We start from the raw sequence: 15046 nt of genomic DNA, 5'->3' as shown, positions 1-15046 counted from the left end.
CACTAAATAAAATCATTGGTTTGATTCCTTTGTAGTACTGTAGAACACCACAGGAAAAGGAATACAGGAGTTACTAAAACATGAATTAAGCTGGCATTAGAAAGGAACTTAAGGTGACCTCACCTTGATTTTTGTTGATGTAAAAGGGAGAGAGGAAAAATATACTAGCAGAATCTAGAAAATCTATTTCAGTAAAGTGGAGCTTTAGTCAACCTTGTGAAGTTTGTTTTCTGATAGGCCTCACTCAAAGGATTGATGGATATTCAATACGTTACTTAGTGAATGACCAATCTTTATCAGAAGACTGAAAAAACTAAGAAAACTGACTTCAAGCAAGCATTTTAATCTGAAATAGAGAAGCACCACAATTCCAATTCCTTAGATGCTGCTGGAGATTAGAAGATCAGTATTAGAATACATTTTGTTGGAATGCATTTTTATGCAATGACTACAGTAGTGTTCAGCTAGTAAATGGCAGTGTTTACAAGTTTGGACCTGTGGTATATAATCCATGTTCTTTTGTTCTAAATAGAGTTTCCTGTTATGGTTAAGTAGTTAAGTAGTAAAGCACATGATGACTGTATTTGTTTGATCTGTGGTGCTACATATAAACAGAATTTCTAACAATCAGCAGTCAGAAAAGGGAAAAAAGATCCTCACACATAACAACAGAAGAAGAAATAAGAAGCCTTACCTCTTTCTGATGATACTTTATTGCTACCTTTAGCTTGGCCAAATCATGGCACTTCTGGGGATCTAACTCCTCACTCTGATCATCCCTGTGGTTCAAGATGATTTCCAGTTCTCGGGAGCTGCGTGCCTGATCCAGTAGGTCTTTTGCAAACCGCTTGCACTGCTGGGAAAGCTCCTCATATTCAGCCTTGAACTCGTTCTCCACCTTGCTGAGTTCCTTCAGCTCCCAACCAAGCCGAAAGGCTGTCAAGATCGGGTCCTCGCTAGATAAGGCGATGAGTGAAGGACTGGCCAAAGCTTTATAGATGTTTAGCCTCGATCTGGAATGCCTCAGGCTGTCCACTTCTGAACTGGAGACGCATTCTACGCAGTTGCATCGGATCTGATGTGGCCTTGGGATGGTGACCCGTCTTTGGACAAGCAGCTTTATGATCTCGTAGTTGTTGGTATGAGCAGCCAACATGATAGGGGTGATATCAGGGGTGAATTCTGAAAATTGGGTGTCCATCATTAATGTGGGAACCTAGGAAAAATCAGGTCAAGCTGTTAACATCTTTCCTGTACAAGTGCTTTAAAATCACTGCATGTCTAAAGGAAGGTTCAAATGGCTCAACATCTATTTTACTTCACCAATACTACTATCAGTGTTTAAAATATATATCCTGTAAGACTCCTAAGAATCCCAGAGAAGAAAGTTGAATAAACATTCCAAAAAGTGATCAACTGTTGCACAGAAAATTACATGAATTGTTCATTAAATCATCTAGAATCAAACTTGGACCTTCTGTACTCAACAGACTTAGTCTGCTTACTCTGCTTGACCTTGCCTGCTCTCAAACAGCTAACCAGAGTCAAACCTGGTTAGTATTGGAATGGCAAACCATCAGAAAATCCCTGGCTTGCAGGCTGGATGGGAAAGTTAAACATAAAAACATCCTTGAAGAAGAACAACCGATCCTTTCTATAGGAGAAGGCAAAGAAGAGGCACAGCTGGTGATGGATAGGACTCAGCCTAAAATCCTTACAAATCTCCATGTCAGGTTTCCGAAAGACACCCTAATTAACTTACAAGCTTCGAGCCAAGTTTCAAAAGAAATCCAGTCATTTATTAGGATCAACATTTCAGCAATACCTGTGTGGAGCAGATCTGACCTCACTTAAGTTATGGCAGAAGTTTACCCCTGTTTCTCCCCCCACTTCACTCTGTGTCATAAATCACATTCACCAACAAGGTGCTGCAGCAGGTTGTAAAATTCCATGCCTCACAAGCCTGCTGTAATAATCTGAGATCCGACTCTAGCCAAAGGTATGCATGGAATGTCTCCCCCTTGCTCCCATGTCAACTTGATAACAGACATGGAAATGCTTTATGAGTTGACACTACACATGTTTGAAGTCCATCCCCTCCTTGAATTTAGTTGACTAAATTCTTGTGCATAGGCATGAGCAATAAGTTAGCTTAACTGAAACTTAATATGTGGTCCTGAATCGCTCATGGAGACACCTGACCTTCTTTCCACCCCAAGCCACTGGCCCATCCCGCACCACAGCGGACACCACTGCTGTTGCCAGAGGCGAGTGGGGCAGGGTCACATTGTGGCTCCATGTTGTAATGGGCTCAAAGCATGCTACATTTCACTGTGTTGTACAAGGTGCTGCAAGAGCGGTGGGCAGGCCATGGAGGTGGCAACAGCAATTGTGTCAGCTACTTCTGTCCGCAGCAGAGGGAGGAAAGGAGGGAGCTGTAGAAGAGGGATAAAAGAGCCACATGTGGCTCCAGAGCTGTGGATTGCCAACTCCTGATCTAGAGTGAGGTGTTCAAGCTGAATGTAGATCTAACTCCTGTTTTGTTCTCAGTTAAACACAGGCTAACCCACCAAGATCTAAGTAGAATCCAAATGAGGAAGCCTTTCCAAGACATTTTTCTAGAGAAAATTTTCCTCTTTGCATTTTTTTCCTCTTCCATCAGTTCCATACATCTCCAAAGACTTTCAGAAGACCTTGGTGAAACCCTACGGTACATTTACTCATCCTGTCCAATCAACACAAAGCCAATTTGCTCAATGTCAAAAAGCTGTGCTAAAAGCTTAAGAAATTATGAGACTTTTGGTGACCCAACAATTCAAAGATCGGAGAGTGGGATGAAAAAGGGAAAATGTGAGAATCCCAGGTTCTAAATGTGAATGTGGACGTGGTGCCAAAAACTGCTGAATCTCTCATGACAGCCTGGCTGGGGTTCAGTCCCCATTCCATCCGCAGGATATATATGCCACAATTTTAGTTCAGTGCTCAGGATACTGTAAGAGAGTCAGCCTTGACGTGTCTTGAATAGAAAACAAAGCAGCAGAAGCCATGGAGAGAAAGCAAATAACTATAGATTTGCTGTTTGTGATCGTAAAATATCATGTCTGTATTTTGCTATTAGAGTAGAATACTGAGTGGAATAAATCTGCTCCACTTTACTAACTACATGGAGAGGTCAGCATTTCACTCTGGATGGGGAAGGAGGGAGCTTTTAAACAGATTTGCAGTGTACATTTACACCTTCTAAAATGCAGAACCTTTGTGTCCTTATGACCTTTATATCTTAATTGTGTGTTGTGCAGAGGGTCCAAACCAGAGGTGGTATTCAGCAGGTTCTGACTAGTTCTGGAGAACCAGTAACAGAAATTTTGAGTAGTTTAGAGAACCGGTAAATATCTCCTCTGTTGGCCCTGCCACCATCTATTCTCTGCCTCCTGAGTCCCAGCTGATTGGGAGGGAATGGGGATTTTGCAGTATCCTTCCCCTGAAGTGGGGAGGGAATGGGGATTTTGCAGTATCCTTCCCCTGGAGTGGGATGGGAATGGAGATTTTACAGTATCCTTCCCCAGGAGTGGGGAGGAAATGGAGATTTTGCAGTATCCTTTCCCAGGAGTGGGAAGGGAATGGGGATTTTGCAGTATCCTTCTCCTGAAGTAGGGAAGGAATTGGGATTTTGCAGTATCCTTCCCCTGGAGTGGGATGGGAATGGAGATTTTACAGTATCCTTCTCCTGAAGTGGAGGAGGGAATGGAGATTTTATAGTATCCTTCTCCTGAAGTGGGGAGGGAATGGGGATTTTGCAGTATCCTTTCCCTGGAGTGGGATAGGAATTTTACATTATCCTTCCCCTGCCACACCCACCAAGCCACGCTCACCAAGCAACACCCACAGAACCGGTAGTAAAAAAAATTGAATCCCACCACTGCCATCAGAATGCATAATTCTGTATAAACTCACCTTTGGCAAAAGAGAGTGAAAGAGAAACCAGCAATAAAACTGATTAAATAATTCTGGAAGTTAATTGTTGCTACAATAGATGACAGAAATGGTGGGTTAAAAGAAAGATCAGTGTTTTCCCCTCTTTCCCCTTTCTCTCAAACTCAGGTTGAATTTGTTGTTGAGAAGGGATAGCTATTTAAACACCCCCATTTTAAGGAAGGGAGGGAGCTGTGCAGCAGGATTTCTCAACAAGAAAGAGATATAAATGGTCTGCAAGCTGCCAGTCCCACAGCAGTTTGCTACTAAATGATTAGCCCACCTCACAACTAAGGCTAATGTGCACCCCCCATTGTGGGTTATTATTGACATCTGCTGTTCAGAAGGCTGAAACCTTCAAGCACAGCAAAGAGTTTGGCAGGAGATTTGCCAACAAATTCCCTTTGGAAGGCAGACTTTTCTGTTTGTTGCTGGCATATGCAGCTTGATGTTATGCACAGTGCCTGGCATGATTCTCTATTCAGCTAGCCCACTTTGTCCAATGAAAGGTAAAGATGTCTCTATGGATTTTATTTAGCAGGTCATTGCAGACTCTGGGAGCGCTGCTCATCTCTGTTTCAAGGCTTTGTTTTTGCATTGAGCCAGTTTGGTCTGAAGATATTTCCATGGTTATGTAGCCAGCATGACATCACATCACGCTGTTACCTTCCCGGTGAAGTGGTACCTATTTATCTACTTGCATTTGCATGCTTTCAAACTGCTAGGTTTGCAGCAGCTGGAACAAGAATGGGAACTCACTCAGGGGTGGGTTGCTGCCAGTTTTACTACTGGTTTGCAACCTGCGTGGGAGCCTGATGCGTGTTGCGCACACGTGCACTGCTCAATGCAAATTGTTCTGCGTGCATTCGTATAACAATTTACAGTGAACTGCGCATGCGCAGTCACTGAAATCCAAAATGACAGCGGCCCAGTGGTGGCGAGGGAACCGGTTTGGGGTGTGGCAGGCCTGGGTCGCTGCCGGTTCTGTGACCCAGGCCTGACTTCCACTACCGGTTAGGCTGAACCACCAGCAACCTACCTCTGATGCTACCTTGTGTGATGCTTGGGTCTCAAACCTGGGCTGCCAGCTTTCCAGCTGACAAACTCAGCATTTTAAACACTCAGCTACTTCACCGCCTCAAAGAGTGTGACTAATTCCAGGTGAAATCTGTGCCCGTCTGCCTTTGGGTCATCCAAGGTACTCCAAGCAAAAATGTAGCCAAAAGATCAACATGGATCTTTCGTGGTCTAAAAGAGATAAGGGAAGGTGTGGGATTCTTTCAGAGAAAGTATAAACTCTCTGGGCACAGATTTTCAGAAGAATGACAAGAAAAGACTATCCCAAACTGCTAGACTATCCCAAACTATTCACATAGAAGGTGAGCCCCTAACATGGATTTGATGAATTAGTATCAGGGTTGTTTTTGGAAGCTATTTGGATTTCTTGGTGCTCTCTGAACCTGGTTGCTTGCTAGCAGACATTTCATACCTACTTCACTATTAGACAACTAGGGAATATCATTAGTGTGGTGAATTCTGTAAGGCACCATAACTTCACAGTTCAACCTTAAGCAATAGGTATTTTCTTCCATTGGAAAGTAATTCTTAAAAGCAAGATTCCTACAGATTCTTCTTTAATAAGATTTATTGTGATGAAAAAAAGAAAATTTCAAGAATTTCAGCAAGAGGTACTTTAGAACCAGTCATCCCCCAATATACTACGAAGGCAATTTTTTAATGACTTTTCTGTGGACTACTGAGGGAGCAGTGCAGTGGTGAGATTCAAATTTATTTACTACTGGTTCTGTGGGTGTGGCCTGGTGGGCATGGCAGGGGAAGGATATTGCAAAATCCGCATTCTCACCCCACTCTGGGACAGCCAGAGGTGGTGTTTGCCACCACCATTTCTCCAGAACCTGTCAGAACCTGCTGAATTTCATCCCTGGGGCAGTGGATAGGTATAATGGAAGACCTTGGAGGTCTTCTACTCCAAACCCCTGCTCAAGCGGGAGATCCTACACCAGGGCTGTCAAACTCATGGCCCAAGGGGCGGATGCATCACACGCTGGCCACACCCATGCCTGTTTTAGCAAAGGGGAAAAAACTCACAATACATCACATTACACTGCCATGTAATGCAAGTTGGACACCCCTGCCCTATACCATTTCAGACAAATGGCTCTCCAATACCTTTAAAACCTTCAGTATTAGAGCATCCACGACTTCTGAAGGCAAGCCATCTGCTTAGTTCTAGGTTGGACCCTTGATTAGTTGCCACCCATGGCTTCTTGTTCTGCATTCAGGTGCTTTGGAGAATAGGTTGACCCTCTCTTCTTTGTAAAAGCCCCTCAAATATTGTAATAATGCTATCATGTCACCCCTAGTTCTTTATTTTCATTAAATTAGATATACTCAGTTCCTGCATCCATTCTTCATAGTCTTAGTCTCCAATCCCCTAATCATCTTTAGGGCTCTTCCCTGCACTCTTTCTAGACTCTCAATATTTTTTTTGTATTTCAGTGTCCAAAACTGGATGCAATCTTCTGAGTGTGGTGTTCTTTTATCTGATACCAGATGACCTTGCAAGTGACTGTTTCTCTCCTGAAACTTGATGAACTCTCCTGAAACTAACCAATGAACTAACCATTATAGTTCATGTGACATGAGTGGGATTCTGGAAGTTGTATGGGCGACCTAACATCTCTTAGTGTTATCCAGGGATGGGTTCTGGATGCTGCTACTGCTGGTTCACTCAGGGATGTGCCCTGTGCACATGCTTTGCATGTGTGCTTCATGCACCCTGCGCTTGATGTGCAGTGCAACAAAAATTGCTCTGCGCATGCACAGAAGGCAAACACAAGATGGCCTATGGAGCTGCCGAGAGAACTGGTTCAGGGGCGTGGCAGGCCTGTGTCGTTGTCGGTTCCAGTGACCCAGGCCACCACGTTACTACCGGTTCGGCCAAACCGGTAGGAACCCACCTCTGGTGTTATCCGTACATAATGGCTTATATTCACATAAAATGCCCTACAAGCTAAACTGGGTTGGATAGTTTGTGGTTCAATATTTTGTGGGCACCTAGTTATGTTCTTAACTTGTTTGATTAATTTCGGCATAGCAGAAGGATTGGACCATATTAAGCTGTCTTCTGCTTTGTGAACAACAACTATCTTAATCCAGCACCTGGTTTCTACATAGCTAACCAGATGCCCCTGAGGTGCTCAAAAGCAGAAAATGGAAATATAACTCTCTTATCATTGCTTCCCCCCCCCGCACAGCTGGTAGAGAGAGATAAGCTATTCCCACCAATAAACAGCATTGTGTGTTCAAGAACTTCACTGTGAATTTTCCCCAACCTTTATTAAGGCCCTCCAAATTAGTGGCCATCATCACAGCTTGTGCTACCAAATTGCACAGGTTAGTTACAGATTGTGCCAAGAATTAAGTTTGCTGGCTTGTTCTAAACCTCTTGCCAAACGCTTCATTAGGCAACCCCTGGTCGTAGACTAAGTCCAATCCATTGTCTAGGGATCTCCAAACTTGGAACTTTAAGACTTGTAGACTTCAGTTCCCAGAATTTCTCAGCCAGTTGCAAGAATTTCAACAAGAGAGTTGCTAGTTGACTGCCGAATTCTGGGAGTTGAAGTCCACAAATCTTAAAGTTGCTAAGTTTGGATACCCCTGCTCTAGTTCTTTGAAAATGAAATTCTAATAAACCCCAGGGTTCACACACACTATCTGTTCTTCCAACACAGAAAAGTCTTGTGTGTGTACTTAAGCCCCCAAAAGACACAAATTATACATGTGTTAAATGTAAGCTATGTGAACTATTAGAGCACTGATGCTGAACCTATGGCATGTGTGCCAGAGGTGGCACGCAGAGCCCTCTCTGTGGGCACAGGCACTGTACCCAACTGGTCTTTGTGGGCACCGGAGTGCCAGAAAATGGCCTGAAAATGGCCAAAAAACCCACCTCAAAACACTGGGCCATTTTCAGGCTGTTTTGAACCATTTTCTGGCCAGTTCTATGGCTGTTTTTGAGCCATTTGTGACCCTGAAAATGGCCCAAAACAGTTTGGAAATGGTGTAGAAAATGGCTCAAATCACACTATATGTCGGGCCCTTTTCAGGCTATTTATTGGGCCAAAAATGGTCTGAAAAAAGGCTGAAAATTGCCCTGAAAATGGCCTGAAAATGCCAAAAACCAGGCAGATGCACACCAGCCAGCTGGTCTTTGGGTTTTCAGCATTCCGGCATGCAAAAGCTATGCCCAAATTGAACCCAATAAGGAGCAAATAACTCCCAGAGGATTTGACCCTGCTGATAAACCCTTGGAGGAAGACAAATGGAGGTATGTCACATGTAGAAGGAAACACAATAATCAAAGAAAGAAGCAGCACACCCCCAACAAATCCCTGCTGCCCAATCTAACCCAATCAGAACCATCCCCATTAAAACTGAGAAAACAATTTCTCCCCTAGTTAAAAATATTCAGACTCACAACCTCACCCTCAAAGAAACATGCAAACACCTAGAAAAGAGACATCATCAAATACCTGTAAAAAAGTCACATCAACAAACTCACTTGGGATAAACACAATATTTGGCCTGCAGCCATCTTTTCTTTTGGATCTTTGGCCTGCCACACTTTCTATTATTCTACTATGCATTTTCTATTGTGGGAAAATGGGAGGGGGGATTGTGAGATGCGATGTAGCCATAACAAGATTCTTTCTAGAAAGCCAAGGTCATCCTTTCTCTTTGCACCTCTGCACCTGACTGGAACTGGATGGGTGGAAGCTGCCAGCGTGGCAATAGGAGATTGGACCATGTGATGGACTTGTGGGTGTGGGGGCAAGATTTTGAACTTTTACCTGGGTGGGGAAAACCAACAAGCTTCAGATTCGGGTTTTCCCAGATGTGCCAACGTGGCTCTCTTAATAAATTGGAACTTTGAGCAATACTTTGCCTTGGACTCTGATTTACTTTTGGATGCTATTTGAAATCTTGACACAGAAACGCACCCCAGACTGTACCCCCTAAAAAGGAAAGTGAGTGTTGGTGATAGGAGATTCTATTCTTAAAGGAACAGAACCAGCCAATCTGCAGACTCGACATACAATCCAGGGAGGTATATTGTCTCCCTGGAGCAAAAGTCAAAGATATGGCTGAGAATCTAACCAAAATAATTAGGCCCACATATTACTACCCTTTTCTACTACTACATGTAGGGATTAATGGCACAAAAAAGAACTTGAAAACAACATCGAGTGATTACAAGCAGCTAGGCAAGAAAGTCAAGGAGTTAGATGCACAAGTAGTTTTTTCATCTGTACTACCAACGAAAGGATAACATCCGGTAAGAGAACAAAAGATTCTAGAAGTGAACCACTGGCTAAAGGTTGGTATTACCAAAAAATCTTTGGATTCCTGGACCATGGTCTGCACTACCTCCATGATGGGCTTTTGGCAAGGGATGGGCTGCACCTCACAAAGACTAGGAAGAATCTTTTCAGAAAATGACTGGCTCAACTTATCAGGAGGGCTTTAAACTAAAATTGAGGGTGGAGGGTGACCAATCTCCAGGACCTAGAAACCCCCTAGAAAACAAGTCAAATAATGAGGTAAAGAAGGATGGGAAGGAAGACAAACTCAAATACCAAATAGGAGACATAGGAAACACACCCAGAGTCAGACACAAAGACCTCAAGTGCCTATATACAAATGCACAAAGTTTGGGGAACAAAGAGGGTGAACTTGAACTATTAATACATGAAGCTAGATATATATCAGTTGGAATTACAGAAACTTGATGGGACAAAAATCATGATTGGAACATACTGATAGAGGGATAAGAATTGTTTAAAAAAAGCAAACAGACCCCATAAAAGAGGAGCTGGAGTTGCACTGCTTGCAAAGGACCACTACATTGCTACAGAAATGCATAAAATCGATTCCTTTCCTCATTGCCCGGCCATCTTGGAGGGGCTCCTCTGGCAACAGCAGGGCCAATGTGAACTGGCAAGATGGTGGCCGCCAAGAAGATGAAAAAGTCTTTAGAATCCATAAACTCTAGGCTTCAGCTGGTTATGAAAAGTGGTAAAAATGTCTTTGAATATAAACAAACTCTGAAAATGATTTGACAGGGCAAAGCCAAGTTGGTTATCCTAGCCAATAACTGTCCTGCTTTGAGAAAATCAGAAATTGAATACTATGCTATGTTGGCCAAAACTGGTGTGCATCACTACAGTGGCAACAATATTGAACTGGGAACAACTTGTGGGAGGTACTACAGAGTATGTACACTTGCTATAATTGACCCAGGTGACTCTGACATCATTAGAAGCATGCCAGAACAAACCAGTGAGAAGTAAAATTAATAAACTTTACATTTTGTGTAATAAAAAAAAGAAATGCATGAAATCAAAGATGAAAACTTTCTAGAATGCCTATGGGCCACTATAAAAGAAAAAAAGAATGACATAGCCATTGGTGTATACTACAGGCCACCCAACCAAGCAGAAAAAATAGATGCACTTTTTGCCAACAAATATATGTAGGAAACACACTGCAATAGTAATGGGGGACCTCAATTATCCTGACATCCACTGGAAGACTAATTCCGCACTAAGTGAGAAATCGAATAGGTTCCTGACCAACCTAGCTGACAAATTTGTTATCCAAAAGTTAGAGGAGGGAACCAGAGAGACAGCCATACAGGACTTAATTCTTACAAACAGAGAAGATGTGATAGAGGGTGTTGAAACCACCGGAACCTTGGGTGAGAGTGACCATGTCTACTGCTTCCTTTGTCTTGCTATCACTTTCCTTCAATAAAAAATTCCTTTTGAACTGTTAATTGTTTCAAGAGTTCTGCTTTCTTGAATGGAGAGGTGGGACAGACCCTTACAGATGGTATCTATTGAGGAGGTGGATCCTCAAACCACCTCCTCAATAGGAGGAAGTGGTTGTGTCCCAGAATATGAAGAGGCAACTCATCCCAGAGATCATATGTAGGACAAAGAGGGTGAAGACAGTCTCTCACTAACAATTCACAGATTAAATTACATAGTAGACTATATAATATACAGACTATATTACATTGTATTATATCTAACAGAGTCTTCAATCTGGCAAGATTGTGTCTGTAGGTGTGCAACAATAAAAGTGTCAGCTTGGAATCCAACCTGGAACTAAGGAAAAAATTCTGGACAGTGAGAACAATGAACCGGTGGAATGGTTTGCCTCCAGAAGTTGTGTGTGATCCAGTACTGGAGGTTTTTAAGAAGAGATGGGACAGCCATTTGTCCAAGAAGAGGGTTGGATTAGAAGACCTCCAAGGTGCCTTCAAATGCTATGATTCTATGATTCTGAATAAATCAGCTCCAGTTTATGATTCTATGAAAGAATTCCTATGTAGCATTTATGGCTTTGCGCCTGACATCTAGTGTCCTGCATTTGATAATTTTCTGTTAAATCTTGCTCTCTTGCCTTCATCTTCTCATATCTCTGGATATAGGGGTCTACAGATTTTCTTCGTGGAAATTTGTGGAATTACAGCTTTCCATGGCACAAAAAACAAACAAACCATAGCTAATAATCACGTGGATGGATTCAGCAATACCTGGAGAGAAATGGTGGTTGCCAATCCTTGCTAGTTGCATCAAAATTCAAAGCGTGCTCATCTTTAACATGCATACTGGTGAGATCACTCAATTTTAAACCTTATAGTTTCTAAGAATCGCTTTCACCTGAAGTAAACTTTACTTGCATGTTTGTTCTGCATTCAAGGACATTTTTAAATTTGATTTATCTCTCCCATTCAATTAAAATTGAAATTTACTTTGTTCTGATGATTAGATAACTGTGGTCCCAGGAATCAGGGCAGCGGGCCAGACTAGGACATGCAGGATAAGCTACTTGGCATGCATAATTGAGTTATGCTCAGCAAGCAAAAATGGCTCAGCAGAAACAGCTATCACCACCCCTTTCCAGCTACTGATTGGGACCATGATTTCAAGGTACTTAATGCATAAGGAGGAACACGTGGCTCAGTGGCTAAGACGCTGAGCTTGTCGATCAGAAAGGTTGACAGTTTGGTGGTTCGAATCCCTAGCGCCATATAACAGAGTGAGCTCCCATTTCTTGTCCCAGCTTCTACCAACCTAGCAGTTTGAAAGCAGGTAAAAATGCAAGTAGAGAAATAGGAACCACCTTTGGTGGGAAGGTAACAGTGTTCTGTGCACCTTCAGCATCTAGTAATGCCGGCCACATGACCATGGAGACGTCTTTGAACAGCGCTGGTTCTTCTGCTTTGAAACGGAGATGAGCAGCATCCCCTAGAGTCGGGAACAACTAGCACATATGTGCGAGGAGAACTTTTACCTTTAATGCACAAGGACCATTCCCCTGTTCTTATGTCATGTGGATGGATGATTTCCAAAAACAGATGGAGCCAAAAATGCCTTCAAATCCTGTAAGGATAAAAGAATCCTTATGTCTTCAAAAAAGATGTCCCAAAAGTGCTTTTTTTCCAAAAGGCAGCTGGACTTTGTTTTTTTCTTGAAGTCATTTCACTTCTCATGTGAAAAGCTTCTTCAGTTCTGGGAACTGAGAATCTCCATAGACATTTAGCTATGCACATCAAAAAGCTGGTTTAACTATTCTGAAAATGTTGGATCCACTTCATGGAGGGCCACATGTACCCCTTAATGGTAGGGCCGATACTGCATAAGGTAAAAGGTAATGGAGTCTGTGTAGATATTACTCCGCTAGTTGTTGCTGACTAGGATGGGGGGCAATGCTCATTTCTATTCTATTTCCACAGTCATGTGGCTAGCATGACATCACGGAGCACTGTTACCTTCCGACCGAAGTAGTACCTATTGATCTACTCTCATTTGTATGCTTTCAAACTGCTAGTTTGGCAGGAACTGAATCAAGAATGGGAGATCATCCTTTGCATGAAGCTCGGGTCTCAAACCTGTCAGCTATCCAGATGACAAGTCCAGTGTCTTAACCACTGAGGAACCATGTTGTCCACTTTAAAGCATAGAGAAGATTATATTTTCAACAAAAAGGTAAGTACAGCCCTTAAGCTGTCAAAGTAAAGAAATACAGATGTTACATTATGGTATTTCTCCATGCATGAGATTTTCTATGATTTCCACGGGTCACATATAGCCTGCCTTGGGTTGTAAGGGAAAGAATGAGGTTGGCAATCCAGAACTGTGAAGAGAAAAGCCTAGATTTTTTAAAAAAAAATTATTGAAAAGTTTAAAAAAAAAAAGACAAAAAGAAAAAATATTTTTTACAATTGCCTTCTGTACAACATTTCCACCTCGGTATACATCAGTTGTAAATGTACTTCACCCCTCTTATTTCAGTTTCTCTTTGTCTATATACATATGATGCTATTATATACAGTCCTTGATTTACAATCCTTCTTTCCATTTATACCTGTTTGTTCATCTCTACCTATACATTGTTATTTTCTAGCTCCTGTGTCTTCTTCACTTAATCTTTCCTTAAACTCTACACCTGTCCTCTAGCCATTTGTACCACTCATTCCATACCATATAATATTCTGTTTCCTCCTTTTCTTTTATTTCTTTGGTAAATTTGTCCATCTCTGCACACTCTCATTATAACATTCCCCTCTGTTGGTATGTTATTATTCTTCCAATTTTGTGCATATGTTATTTTAGCTGCTGTTATGATATGTATAATTAAATACTGTGGTTTTTTTTGTCATAATTCCTTGTAGGTATTCCCAATAAAAATAATTCCAGTTTCAATTTGTTTAGCAATTTCTTCGAGCCATTTTCGTATTCTATTCCAATATTGTTTAGCCTTTGGGCATAACCACCACATGTGATAATGTGTGCCTTGATTTTGCCTACATTTCCAACACTCTGGTGATAAATTCGGTGATAAGATAGCCAATCTCGCTGGTGGGAGAAAGGCCTAGATTAAAAAAACAACAATGAAATAATTGCACAGTATACCTTCAAAGTAGATTCACTATTTTCTGCCATGCTATATGGCTCACACATTTTAAATGTGTCAGGCTAAATGTGACAAGTGCTATTTAGTAGTAGTAATAGCAGTTACTGTATTTACTGTATGTAGTTACAAATGTTGATACCCTAGAAAGTGTGCAGAGAAGAGCAACAAAGATAAGGGGTCTGGAGACCAACATGTATCATGAATGGTAAAGGAATCTAGCTATGCTTAGTTTAACAAAAAGAAGAAATAGGGGTGACATGAAAGCTGCCTTCCAGTACTTGTGGGATTGTCACAGAGAAAAAAGGAATTAGCTATTCTCCAAAGCACTTGAGGGCAGGACAAGAATCATTGGGTGGAAGATCATTAAAGAAATATCCAATTTAGAAGTAAGCAGAAAATTCCTATCAGCAAGATTAGTTAACCAGTGGAATGGCTTTCCTCCAGAAGTGCTGGTCCGTTACTCGAGGTTTTCAAGAAGAGATTAGACAGCCATTTGTCTGGAATGATATAGGTTCTCCTGCTTGAGAAGGGGGTTGGACTAGAAGGCCTCCAAGATCCCTTCCAATCTTATTAATTTTTGTTCTACCCTGTTTCCCCAAAATAAGCCCTCCCCTGAAAATAAGCCCTCCCTGAAAATATTGCAACACAGCAGCAGCCATGAGATGACCACGCTCGCCACCTCCTGGTACCTCAAAAATAATAATTTATTTATTTATTTATTTGTCTTGTATGCTGCCCACTCCCGGAGGACTCTGGGCGGCTCACAAAAGACAAGGGAAAGGGGGGAACAAGACAAAGACAACGTAAGACCTAATAAGAGAAGAAGAGAGGGTAGGAAGGGGAAGAGGAAGAGAAGGAGTGGGAGAAAGGTAAGGGAAGAAGGAAAGGGAAGGAGAGGAAGAAGAAAGAAAGTAGAGAAGGGAGGGAGAAAAGAAAGGGAAAATGAGGTGGTATTACAACAGGAAGAAGGGATGTAAATAAAGCAACCCAAATTGTATATTATAACCTATTAAATAAAATAATAAATGTATAAGAATGATAAATGTATAGAAGAATAACAACTATG

At 41.9% G+C, this 15046-nt stretch overlaps 1 protein-coding gene and 1 pseudogene across 1 annotated transcript in view; one reads left to right on the top strand and one right to left on the bottom strand.

Annotated features, from left to right (window-relative positions):
- TRPC5 (transient receptor potential cation channel subfamily C member 5) overlaps positions 1-15046 on the bottom strand; it is a 217186-nt gene that overhangs the window by 117965 nt on the left and 84175 nt on the right. Inside the window, exon 3 of the mRNA XM_087727145.1 lies at positions 695-1216. Coding sequence (XP_087583271.1) covers positions 695-1216 — 522 coding nt within the window. The remainder of the gene's footprint in view (positions 1-694; positions 1217-15046) is intronic.
- LOC148043150 (large ribosomal subunit protein eL30 pseudogene) lies at positions 9999-10386 on the top strand (annotated as a pseudogene).

The sequence above is a fragment of the Thamnophis sirtalis genome, unplaced genomic scaffold (genome assembly GCF_051295495.1).
Source record: "Thamnophis sirtalis isolate CommonGarterSnake01/CBP01778 unplaced genomic scaffold, rThaSir2_p1.2 scaffold_13, whole genome shotgun sequence".
Classification (NCBI taxonomy): Eukaryota; Metazoa; Chordata; class Lepidosauria; order Squamata; family Natricidae; genus Thamnophis; species Thamnophis sirtalis.
This window is presented reverse-complemented; position numbering and strand designations above follow the sequence as displayed.